General features: G+C 35.6%; 1 protein-coding gene and 1 non-coding gene across 2 annotated transcripts; both read right to left on the minus strand.

Annotated features, from left to right (window-relative positions):
* Positions 1–15: 15 nt before the first annotated feature.
* Positions 16–87, minus strand: TRNAE-UUC. Its single transcript has one exon. It is a non-coding gene; the product is annotated as a tRNA-Glu (tRNA).
* A 3,080-nt stretch (positions 88–3,167) lies between these two features.
* LOC116128213 (U-box domain-containing protein 17-like) lies at positions 3,168–5,863 on the minus strand. Its single transcript, XM_031413907.1, has 2 exons — positions 3,345–5,863; positions 3,168–3,251 (listed from the first exon to the last, which is right to left on the minus strand). Exon 1 carries the CDS (start codon positions 5,492–5,494, stop codon positions 3,347–3,349), a length of 2,148 nt encoding a protein of 715 aa, XP_031269767.1. The 5' UTR covers positions 5,495–5,863; the 3' UTR covers positions 3,168–3,251; positions 3,345–3,346.
* Positions 5,864–13,105: the final 7,242 nt, after the last annotated feature.

The following is a 13,105-nucleotide window of genomic DNA, read 5'->3' on the forward strand; positions in this document are numbered from 1 at the left end:
AAATTATAAAAAGCTTTCCGTTGCCGGGAATCGAACCCGGGTCTCCTGGGTGAAAGCCAGATATCCTAACCGCTGGACGACAACGGATCATTTAGTAAACCTTCTTTTAGGGTTTTTATATTTATTATCATATCATTTCACATTCCTCGCATTTTCTCTCTTATTTACTTGTTTAACTTTTAATTATGCAACTCTGCTCCAAATTTAATATCAGAAATTTTTCTAAGAACCAGAAAATCAGTGGCTAAAGCAAACCTTAGCCAGTTGTGTGAAAACTTTTGAGTCAAACTAGAGACTAGTAAAAGTAAGAAAAACTTAATAAAAATTAAAAATAAGCTACAAAATTTTAATCTATGATATGGGTATAAATACAGGTAACCATTGTAGATAAAATTACTTCATTCTTAATTATGCAATAATATTAACTATGTTATATAAAAGAAATCCTTTAATAGAATGAGTGTATATACACTCGTTCAATCACAACACCCGTATAAGTCACATACATTTGCATAACTTACGTAGTGATTATATGAACATACATACATCTATATTATAGAAAAAAATATTTACCATATAACACATAGTATAACAAAAGAGCAAGTACCCCATTTATGGTCTTACGAATAGTGTCAAAAATTGAAGGAAAAGTACAAGTCAATCTTCAGAAGTGCACAGCCGGCCAAGAAATAATAGTCACAAATCTCATGGAGGTGGAATATCCTTGTCCTACTCAACCTCGTGTGCTTAGTGGCTTTGTCATGAAGGATGACTGTATAACCAAATTTCTCAAGAGCAGCTGAGCAGGCAAGAGAGAGAATGGGGAATTGACAAATGCATTGTTATGTGACATATTAATAACTTGTGACCAGGGGAATTGAGATTTGACTGCCACCAACTATGTATCTGTTTTTGCAGACTATTGGACTCTCTTTGATCCATTCTACCCGAATCTTTATTCCGTATAAATATCCATACCCATTTTGGGATTTCCTCTAATCAAGAAAAATCCTAATATCAGGTTTATGCTTGTTATGCCTAAAAAAATCAGAGCTGACGTAGGCTTACATCAGCAAGGACCAATCAGAATTCAGAAAGGCATTGTGTTGTCCAAGTGCTACCACATTGTCCAAAAACAAAAGGAGTAAGGCTGTCATCCGCTTGGCAGGTAAAGGCCTGGCGAGTGAGTGGTTAAGAGTCATCCACTTGCCCAAGCCCTACGTGATTTAAGAATCTCTTCCATGCAACCGGCCAATGAGGAGCAGGGTAGGAACTACACGACACCTGTCCGCTGGCAGACCCATAATCATTACTTAAAAACCTCTTACTATAAATAGAAAGCTCCTCTCTATTTTTTGGGATTCTAGTTTTGATAACATAAACACTCTCTCTCCCTCTCTGTATTTCTGCTCTCTTAGATCGCCGAATGCGACCTAATTGTACTCTTTCATAAATAAAAAGACAGTGGACGTAGGATTCGCTTTGAGCATCTGAACCACTTTAAAAATTTTCTCCCTTTTATTTGTTTCATTTTCCAGTTCATCTGTAATTTTGAAGTCCGCTTAACACTTTTCAAATGCGAACAGTTGGTGACAAAATCAAGCATCAATAATGCTTAACAAAAAGAGATGAAAATGGGTATGCTTAAAGATTAGGTTTATGCTTTCATAAAGGATGGAGGAAGAATACTTATGCAATGAATCAAGTTGAGCCACACTTTTTGTTCTCTTTTGTTCTTCTCATTCTTTAAACATTGTTGCAGTAAAAAAAAATCAAAGGAAGAGATGAAGCAAATCATGAGATATAGTTGAGGTGCGTAAACTGGTCCGGATACCACCATTATCAAAAAATAAAAAAATAAAAAAAACCTATTTCTAAAATGAGAATGATTTGTCCATGTCTCATTATAGGAACCCTAATAGCTCCACATTGAGATAATCTCAACTACCACTATCACCACCACCACCACCACCACGTTTCTCTCAAAACTCTCTTTCTGACAATCTCCAATTATTTCCCAAGTAAATGGCCTGCTTGTGTATCCACTTTGCCTGCCTGCCATTCAATCTTAATCCTTTAGAGCACAAGGCTCATGGTGAATACTTTGACCCACCACATCCAACCATTTTCGGAACTCCCAATTGCAGCAAGATTCTGCTCATTTTCATATGTCCCCAAGGAGTGGACTGAAATCGGTATCTTAAGCTCACAAAACTCTGTTTATATGTTTTAATATAGACCAATTACAATATGCCAGGGCCATTATAATTGAGTTCAAATTCACTAAAAAGAATAAAGTATGTAGTTCATTGTCGCGTTGACCATATCCTTTATCAATGCAACTTTTTTGATGCAACATCAGCAAGTTGATGCGGGTCTGGAGTGCACCAGTCATTGGAATCTAATATACCAAAGTGAAGTGATTGGCATCATCTCAGGATACTGTAGAGTCGGTGATAGGAACCATTGTTTAATAGAACAAAACTTGGTTCCGAAATTGGATTGCTGAAAATGACAACCACTAGGTTGATCTCCAGGAAGTTTCCCATTATTGAAATTTATTCTTGCCTTTCTTTAGAATCTTCATAAAGCATTCTCAGCAGAAATATGCCTTATTCTTGTTATTTTTGAACACAAGGTTCTAAGGTTCCTCCTTTTTGACTATCTAGATTCCTATATGCTTCTTTCCTCACATGTGAGAGTTTGAACAAATAAATTATGCCATTCAGATCATAAGATGATCTTCAGCATCTTTTCGCACTCTTACCGAATGAGGAAAAATTAATAAACAGAACCAAGGCCAATCTGCGCAGCCATATAACGTCATACAATCACCCTTAGCGCCAGCTAAAAGCTAAAAATGACAGCCATATGCATGACCATCTGAAAACTTTAACAATTTTAGAATGTGAAATAGTGAGCAACTGGTTTACAAACTATTTTATCATCTATCAAAATCTACATGTTTAGATATTACTCGACTCGATATATTCAGTTATATAATCAATATGTTTGGATCTTTCTCAAAAGTATATATAATGCACAAAATTACTGAACAAAGTAGAAAACAATCTGAAAAGTGCCTTTTTCTTGAGCATCAGTAAACTGCTTACATTTTATGTTGAGTACTTTCTATTTTACTTTTCTAAATCAATGAGCATTACACATAAAAAATTAAAAGAGCTCTACAACATTTGTCATTCATTCAACACAAGTACGGTATCCCTATAACTTTCCTTCTCTTTAATAACCTGAAATTTCAGTGAAAGAATTTGTAACTATTACCAACAAAAATGTGAACATATATAAGCAGGGAAGATAACATCACATGGGTGGCTGTTTACCATTACAAAACAGGTACGGACATGGACATAGGCACTGAGACATCACCGGTGAAACTTGAATCCCTATTTGCAGCTGAGTTGCCTGCAAATGCATAACCGACACCCAGTCCACCAAAATGCAAGGAAGCATTTTCACACCTTTGAAACACTCTTGCAAGGGATGCCGCCTTTCTTCTCGCCCGCTTTGTACCAGTAAACAACAGAGTCTGAAGCAAACCAGCCAATGCTGGTGCCTTAACCACTCTCTCAGTTGTGGCTGCCCCACCACTCCTGCACAACTCGAGTAATGCTGCAACTGCATTCTCTTTCCCCCTCGGTGTTCCACACCTCATCATTCCAATCAACCCTGCCACTGCCATTTCCTCTTTCCCCACGGCTGCAGCCCCAATTTGCTGCCTAACAATTAAGGCCAATGCACCTGCTGCCTCCTCTGCAACCCCTTCGGTTCCCAATGCTCCAACTAGTGCTGCGACAGCTCCTGCCTCTATCATTCTCAGACAATTATCTGTGTGCGTAGATAGATTAAATAAAGCTGTGACAGCATCCTTCTTCCCTCTTCGGGTTCCAACTCTCAACAACCCCGCCAAGGCCTCAACAGCCCCACTCTCATCAGCTATTTTCTTCTTATAGTCATGAACTGCAGAGAGGCTAAACAATGTCGCTGCAGCATTTTCCCTGGCTTCTGTTGTGAGTCCAAACCTCAGGACTTCAACAATAGATGCCAAACACCCGTTCTCATCCATGATATGACTTTTGTTCTTGTCATAAATTGATAGATTAAGCATCGCAGTAACTGAGTTCTCTTGTGCAACAGGGTTATGAGATGAAAGTAGCTTGCGAAGATGGGGAATTGCACCAGCTTTTGCAATAAATGCACGGTTTTCTTTTCCAGTTTTAGCTAATAAGCGTATCTCCCGTGCAGCCAGAGTCTTTGCAGCTTGCAACCCATTTGCTAGCTGTTCGATGAGAAGCTCTGCTGTGGCTCTATTGGCTTCAATTGCAGCTTTACTAGGCAAAGCCGCAGCAAAAAAATCAGCAGATGTATCTGTAGTCTCTGGAGGGTCACAAGGAATTCCATGAGCAGTGCACCACTGCATAATTAAATTCCTCAAAGCTCGATTAGGAAAAAGTCGTGTATGGACAAGCATTTGGCCCGTCTTTGGACAAGAACAGTGCCCTTCCTCCAACCACCGGGTGATCGAACTCCTATCATAAGTCTGACCAGTTGAAATTATCACTGGATCATGCATCAAATCCAACGATATCGGGCAACAGAAGTCCTTAGGTACTGATAAAAAAGTATCCGCAATCTCTTGAGTAATCAATCCTTTTCTTGGCTTCTTCTGATTGCCTATTCCCAATCCCACCTCATCTTCCTCGAACCCAAATAGCAAAAACCTGCAATATCGTGTCACTGCAACAAACCCATTAAGGACAGCAGCTGTTGGCTCAACATCCCCCTCGTGGTTAGCAATTTGCTCTTCCAAAAACTCAATCTCAGTTCTACAACTCTTTGCATCTTTAATCTTCAAATTCTCCACAAAGAACGATCGCAACTCCACATGATTTGGTACCTTCCCATTCTCAAACTCATCAAGAAAATAAAAGAATTTAACCCTCAATGAATCATCATTTTTATCTATATACAATTTAGCCTTCTTAGCATGCCTCTGCATAAGGTCAACCTGCTCCCTAACATCGTCACTCAATTCAACATCATTAACTGGAAAAACATCCAAAAGGGTCGATATTTCTTGATTCAAATCATGAAAATGCCCCGAAATTGAATGATTTTGAATCAAAAGCCATAACTTACTGGACTGTCCACAATAATCAAGTAATATTTTGCACCTGTAAAGGAGCAAATACAGCTCCTTGAAACACAACATGGCCGTTGAGGGAAGAGGCGAACCCGAATCCCTTAAACATTCTAACAACACAAGAAAAACCTCGATCTTTCGAATTAAAGAACGAAAATTCTTCCTCTGAAAGAAGAAAGATTTTGTGGAAAAGCAAGAAACAAGCTCAGATGAAATAGTTACAAGGGTTTGTATAAGAGCGACATCGGTTAAGTCAACCGGAGCCAAGAACGCCTGTAAGGAAGGTGATCTCCGTCTCCGAAGAGACGAAAATATGGCCGCTGTAGCCATAAACTAGCTAAAAATGAATAACTCCACCCAACAAAATCAAGGATTTTGATACAACTAGATCTAAAATAACTATAGAAAACAATGAAAAAAACTCAAAGTCTATACATATAACAAAACCAACCCAAAGAATAATAATAAAAGAACAATGAAACAAAAAAAAAAAAAAAAAATTCGTCAAAGTGAGTAATAGACTACAAAGAAAGAAAGAAAATCCCTCACTCTTGTTGTTGGTTGAATCTTCAAATGAAGAAGAAGAAAAGGGCACAAATAAATAAAGGGTTTAAAAGTGAAATTTGTTTGTGTGCCGTATGCGCGTTTGTTAGAAAGAGAAAGGAACAAGAGAGTAAATTTCCAAGGTTCTGGTTCTGGTTTTGGTTTTGGTTTTGGTTCTATGAATTAAATTCAATGGAAGGGGGGTTTTGTGAAAATGACATGTACAGTTTTGACGCTTAATTTATCCAGATTCCTCCTCCTCCTCCTTTCTTCTTCAACTCCACTCTTTACATTTACATTTACATTTACATTTACATAAACAATTAAATCATTTTTCTCTACTCCTTTTATTTATTTATAGAAAATTTGCTATATTTTCTGTGGATAATAATAAACCCAATTATCCAGATTTTTTATTATTACCTCTCAAAATTACGGGTTTAGATTACACTTGTAATTAATTTAATATCATTTTATAAAACTAAACTTCTAGAAATTGTCAAATTATTGGAGTAGGTTCATTTCCGGGTCATGGAGAAGATTATAATTATATAAAAAATAAATTAAATAAAAGAGTATCAGGAGGTTAAATTTGAATATTCCTGAAAAAATACAAATAATAAAAAGAAAAAGAAAAAACTGGGATTTGGTTGGAAGGGTTGACTAAAATAAAGGCAGTGGACCCACGTGACTTTTGGTTTTTTGGGCGCGCGGTGGAATTTGGGAGGTCATTACTGTGTGGGCCACTTGTATTTACTGTTGAGTTTTTGTTTTTCCAGTTTGACTAAACTCAACGTTTTATCAAGTTAAAAGCTCCACAGTGAAAGTTGACCGCCCAGAGGCCATAACTACTTCTTTTTTACCTTTTTTATCAAAAGTAAAAAATGCTCAATTATTATATTTTCTTTCTTGTAAAATACGAGGGTGTTTGGTTTTTATTTTCAAAATATTTTTTTAAAGTATAATTTGATGATAAAAATAAATCATTTAATATTGTTGAAATTTATTAAATACCTTTTGAAAAAACATATTAAAAATATAAATATCCCATTTAAAAATAATAAGAACATGTTATAAAAATAGGAGTATCTAATATTTTTCAATAACTTTTGTGCATTTCATGTCTATGTAAATGTAAAGCCAACTAAAATATATCTAGGTGATCAAGTAATTTGATAAGGACTCTTAGATATATTATTCAAGAGGTCTTGAATTTGAGTCTCTCATTAGTTACTAATAGAGGTAACCACTAGAGTTCTTACCCAACCAGTAGTTCCAAAGTCTCGGAAAATTAGTTGAGGTATGTATAAGCTAGCCTAGACATTCCCGATCATTAAAAAAAAAAAAAATGTAAAGCCTACTAGTAGGGATAGACACTGGAACTCTCATCCGACCGATAGTTTCAAAGTCTTGGAAAATTAGTTGAGGTGCCCATAAATTGGCCCAGACACCCCTGATCATCAAAAAGGAAAAATGTAAAGCCTATTAGTAGGGGTAGCCACTGGAGCTATTACCCGGTTAGTAGTTCCAAGGTCCTAGAGAATTAGTTGAGGTGCGTGTAAATTGTCTAGACACCTCTGATAAAAAAAAAAAAAAATATGGAAATCCTACTAGTGTAGTTGAGGGAATGAGCATAATCCCTCAATGTTGTGAAATGGAATTGATGTTGTAATTTTGTTTTTATGTGTCTAGCGTGACTAAGAATGTCACTTTGATTTGTTTAATTTTTGTTAGAGAAAAACATCAAATGAATAAATTAAAAAGGTTTGACCAAATATTCATAATTGGATTAAAATACAGAAACGACCGGCTCCCCTAAAGAAATGACAAATGACATGAAGACAAGGTTAGGTACAATAAAATTAATTTTCTCATTCCCTACAAATGAAGGTGCCTTTTGGTTTTTCTTATTTGTTTCACTAACGCCAAAATAATTAATTAATTTCTTAAATTACTCTTCAATTTCATGTGGACTTAAAACCCAGAAAAGAAAAGTGAGTGATTAATTAGGTGAATTTAAGTGGGAGATTAGTAAAATGGTATACCACATTTTCCTACCAAATAATGGCTTAATGACACTTTCCCACCCAAAACTTTCAAAACACAACTTTGTTATCCAAAGCACATTTCCGTTAGTAAATTTCGTTGTGAAGAATGGTATGAGGGTCAAAATTATGTTATAAGTAAGGGTAGGATTGTCAATTTAAAATTCCACTTTGTTGAGAAAATAGCGAACGGTGAAAGGAGGCGACGATTCACGGCCAACAAACGATGAGTAACCAAGTGCCGAGGTTCGAGGGGTTTTGAAGAGGGGGGGTCGAAGGTTGAAAGGGTGGTGGAAGATTGGATTTTGGTTGCTGGAATCTGGCAGAATCGACACAAAAACAGCAAAACCCTAGGTGGTGGAGAGTAGCGAACGGCATGCAAATGACGTCAGGAAGGTTAGGGGTTTTGGAGATGGGAGGCCAGTGAGTTGATTGGTGGTTCAAAAGGGATTTCTGTTGTTGAAAGCAGCCGAAAAAGAGCAAGAATCGCACGAACCAACCGTGTGCGGTGGCCAGCGAATGGAGGGATTAGAAGGTGACCTGCTTTTTGGGTGGTTGTTTTTGTTTGGGTTTTGTGATTATTGAAGTTTGGATTAGGTGAAGTTTGATTGATTTGGTTTTTTGGAAGTTGATTGGTTTTCTGGACGGAAACTTCTCCCACATTTCCCAGAAGCTTTACTTTTAAACTACCTATCACATATTCAATAGAATTCCCCAATGAACTGCCCACCACCAAGCAAGCTAGCATGCATGGAAAGCCTTTACATGCACGCCCATCACGTGCGCGAGATCGCCCGGCACCCAATGCATGCGCCACATCCCTCTTGCCCCTGCACAACCACCAAATAGCCCCATCAGTTACCACAAACACCAACCCCTGTGCCACTCACCACCCCAACACACCTCTCGTTTTCTCACCAATCACCGACGATTGAAGCTTCCCCACTCTAGGGTTTTTCGATTTTTGATTGATGAATTGAGTTTGATTTGTTCGGTTTTTTATGCTTGTTGGGTTGAAAGATGATTGAGGAAGGTTTATTTGAAGTGGTCATGGTTTATTTGTTGATTTTCCGGTCACCAGAAGTCTCTAACACCATCACCTTCTACTGTTCCCAGCGTGCACAACATCCATTCGACAAAAGGTCAACGACAATTGTCAATAGTGAAAAAGGCTAAGAAGAGAAAAGAGAAAGGTATTTTCGTTTTCACAATGAATATCACTCTATTTAACAAAAATTATTAACAAAACATAATGTTTGGGTAATAAACTTGTATTTTGAAAGTTTTTGGGTGAGAAAGTGTAAGTAAACCATTATTTGGGTGGGAAATGGTAGGTTAATCTTACTAAAATGGGTTATCAAAACATGTTTAAATATAGGTGCAACAGAAAAGGTTGGTGGCTAGTGTTGTTTCTTTAAAAGTTTTGGCTTAATGTCTTCGTCAGTTTGGTCTTGTTTGGTAAGGCCAACAACAAGCCATCTTTAAAATCAATTAATTCTTTATTTTCATTATAATTAAATTAACCTTTTTAACAAATATAATCGTTTTTTTCCAAATTTGTAACTGTTGTTGGAAAAATAAAATTAATATTTGGGGGTGTTTGGATCATATAATGTTTTATTATAGGGGGATGTTATATTAGCAGAAAGATATATCACCTTGAAGATTACTCAAAAGTTTAGGAAATGTATTTGGTTGATTCGAATAAATTGGTGAATAATATATTTGGTTGGGAGGATAAATGGGTTGGTATGTTATTTAAATTACTAAATTGCCCTCTTTTTTAAATATTAATATAATATTATTTTCATTATTATTTTTTGAATAGTTTTTTTAAGCCCTTACATTTGAAATTTTTCTAAAACACCCTAGCCATATAAAACTTTAATTTATAGTAAAATCACCCCCACCCACCTAAGCCACTGCTAACAGCTAGCCACCACCGTAGGTCGCAGCCGACAATCGATAGAATGGCCTATGACTGGCCATATATGGCCGACTGTGCGCCGACAAAGCCATTTCCAACCATGGATCACAAATCCATGGCCATTTTATGGCCAAATATGTGACCATAAAATGATCAAAGATGTAGCCGTGAAACAACTAGATCTGGCTATTTTCGGTGATGGATCTGAAAAGGCCTTACCAACACATGATCGGCCAAATTCCGTCGATCGTGCACCATTACGGCGATTGACGTCGACAGTCGGTAGTGGTCTTAGGTGGTTGGGGTATTTTGTTAACTTTTAAACTTTTTTGTAGCTAAGGTGTTTTAGCTAAATTCTCAAATGTAAGGGGGTTGAGTAAGTATTATTTGGTAGACATTTGAGGGCAATTGTATCTGAAATGGTATTTAATTAACAAATTACTTTGTAATCTTTTAATAACAGCCATAGGGGAGGATATCAGATTACCTCATACATTACTAACAGTAAACGCTATTTGCAATAAAAGACACCCGTAATATTTTATAACTTGCAAACCAAACACTAGAATCTTGCAAAATAAACGAAGATTACCCCCGTTATCTTATATACCCCCGATCCAAACGCATCCTTTATGATAGTAATGACTAATGATAACTTCCTTTGATGTTTGGTTAATTAACTTTTTTTGTGATCGAGATGTCTGGGCCAGTTTGCACGCACCTCTACTAATCTCTCAATGACCTGAAGTTAAAAACCAGGTAAACCCTCTAGTGACCACCCCTGTTAATAACTGAGGGGAATCGAACTTAAAAGTTCTTGAATAATACATTCAAGAATATTTATCGTCCCACCTGGTCAGTAAAGGGTGGTTAATTAACTAAAAATTCCTTTAAGTTTATGAAATAACGTAAATTATTGTCCTTAAATTTTTAACTGTTAAAATGAACAACAATAAGGTAATTCTATAGATATTTATAAACTTACATAAACTAATATTATAACATTTAGTTAGTGGTTCGTTAATGGATAAGAGGATTTTTGTAATTAATATCACATTTCATGGGATTACTTTTTAAATAAAAAAATTGAGAAATTATAAAGTATATATCTTAATTTCCCTTTTTATTGAAGTTAATTTTAATATAGAATATAAATTATGAATTTGTAATATAAATATATTAAAATTTGCATAATTTTTCTACTATGTGTTAGATATACTATAGTTAATGAACTGATGAAAAATCAAATCAAAGTTGGCCACAAACTTTGATCTTGCCAATCCCCTCAAAGTGGAGCCATGAATTTACTGTCGACAAGCTACGTGTCATGTAGTGATTAATCGGTTATGGAAGTCAACCTTGAATTACACGCCCCATCACAAGTACAGCTGTGATTGCAGTCACGCCACGTTGAGAAAGTCAACCAATTAAATAAAAGTCCAAGAAAAGGAAGTGGGCATAGGTTGGACCGTGACCAAAGCTGGGCCGGTTTGTGTGCTAAAATTAAAACCACCGTTAGGTTAACTTAGTGGTCGGGTTAATCGATGACGTGGAGAAGCGGTATTTGACAATAGAGAGTATCGTCACGGGCGGGGTGGGGTGAGTCATAAGTGCCGGCAGTTTTGCGTGTACACATGGTGTGAGTGCGACACGTGTTTTCTTTCAGCATGCAACACAAGTTGTGGTACAGCTACGTCTACACGCTTCATTCATTCAAACCTCATCATGAAATTACGATACACATTTCTGCTTATATTATTATTATTATCATATCTTATCATCTACACTGTGCCGTATTCATAAATTTTTACACCATTGGGATACTCCGCTTGGTTACTTTTTTAGAATAATATTCTATTATAAATAGCATTTTTGAAAAATATGATAAAAATTTAAGAATATATTTAGTAAATTTTTGAAAAATATTTTTTGAAAATATTTGTTTATTTTAACCTCCTAAATTTGTTAATTTAACCAAACACCCCTTACAATAAAAGTTTAAAATTGATAAAAACACCTCTATCCACCTACATATTATCGACAGTCAACCACCATCGCTGAAAGGTGGTCGGAATCCATTGGAATGGTACACGACCGGTTGGATTTGACTAATCGTTGGTCAATTTGACCTTTTCCGACCATAGATCTGGTGGTCATTGACGGCTATATCTTGCTCGTCATTGACGATTATATCTACGACCACAGATATGGCTGTCGTTAACGGCCAGATATGGTTGTTGTCAATGACTAGATCTGGTCGTCTAATAGTCATATATTTGGCTATAGATCTGGCCACTTTCGGCTAGATCTATGGTGGGTTTGGCCAGAAATGGACAAATCAGTGTACAACCAGTCAGATCTAACCTATCGTGCGTCGTTACGGTGCCAGCAGCTTATAGTGGCAGTGGCGATGGCTGGCGACGACAATGGCTGCTGGCGAGTGATAGTGGCTTGGGTGGGTGGGGGTTGTTAATTTTAAAACTATTATTGAAAAATGTAATTGTTAATATTTTGAGTTGAATAGAATAAGATTGGATTTTGAAGAACATTAAAACAGATGCATTTTTAATTTTTTTAATATAGGATAATGGGAAAAAAGTGTGTCAAACTTAGCCTAAAATTTTTCTTGCTAAGGTTTTAATAATATTTTTTATTTACTTTTAATGAAATATTTTTTACTTTATAACATATAACATTAGATTCTATAAATTCATATATGATTTAACATTATAATTAAACTATGAATCTAATCTAGTGTATGTTGAATTACTTTTTATTAATGGTAATTAGGTTATATGATTAATTATATTTTTTAAATGAATCATTGATATTTTGAGAATTAGAAGTAAATATAATTATAAAAGGATTATTCTTATTATCATTATTATTTTGATAACTGTAACATATAAAAGCCCATGATTATTTGAGGTTTTCTAATGAACTATATTTGGGGGTTTTGTACGTTTTAGTATATTTATTATCATATCATTTCACCGTTCCTTCCCTCGCATTTTCTCTCTATTTACTTGTTTAACTTTTAATTATGCAACTCTGCCCAAATTTAATATCAGAAATTTTTCTAAGAACCAGAAAATCAGTGGCTAAAGCAAACCTTAGCCAGTTTGTGAAAACTTTTGAGTCAACTAGAGACTAGTAAAAGTAAGAAAAACTTAATAAAATTAAAAAAAACTACAAATTTAATCTATGATATGGTATAAATACAGGTAACCATTGTAGATAAAATTACTTATTCTTATATGCAATAATATTAACTATGTTATATAAAAGAAATCTTTAATAGAATGAGTGTATTACACTCGTCAATCACACCCCCGTATAAGTCACATACATTTCAAACTACATATGATTATGAACATCATACATCTATATTATAGAAAAATATTTACCATATAACACATAGTATAC

The sequence above is a fragment of the Pistacia vera genome, unplaced genomic scaffold (assembly GCF_008641045.1).
Source record: "Pistacia vera cultivar Batoury unplaced genomic scaffold, PisVer_v2 Contig198, whole genome shotgun sequence".
NCBI lineage: Eukaryota > Viridiplantae > Streptophyta > Magnoliopsida > Sapindales > Anacardiaceae > Pistacia > Pistacia vera.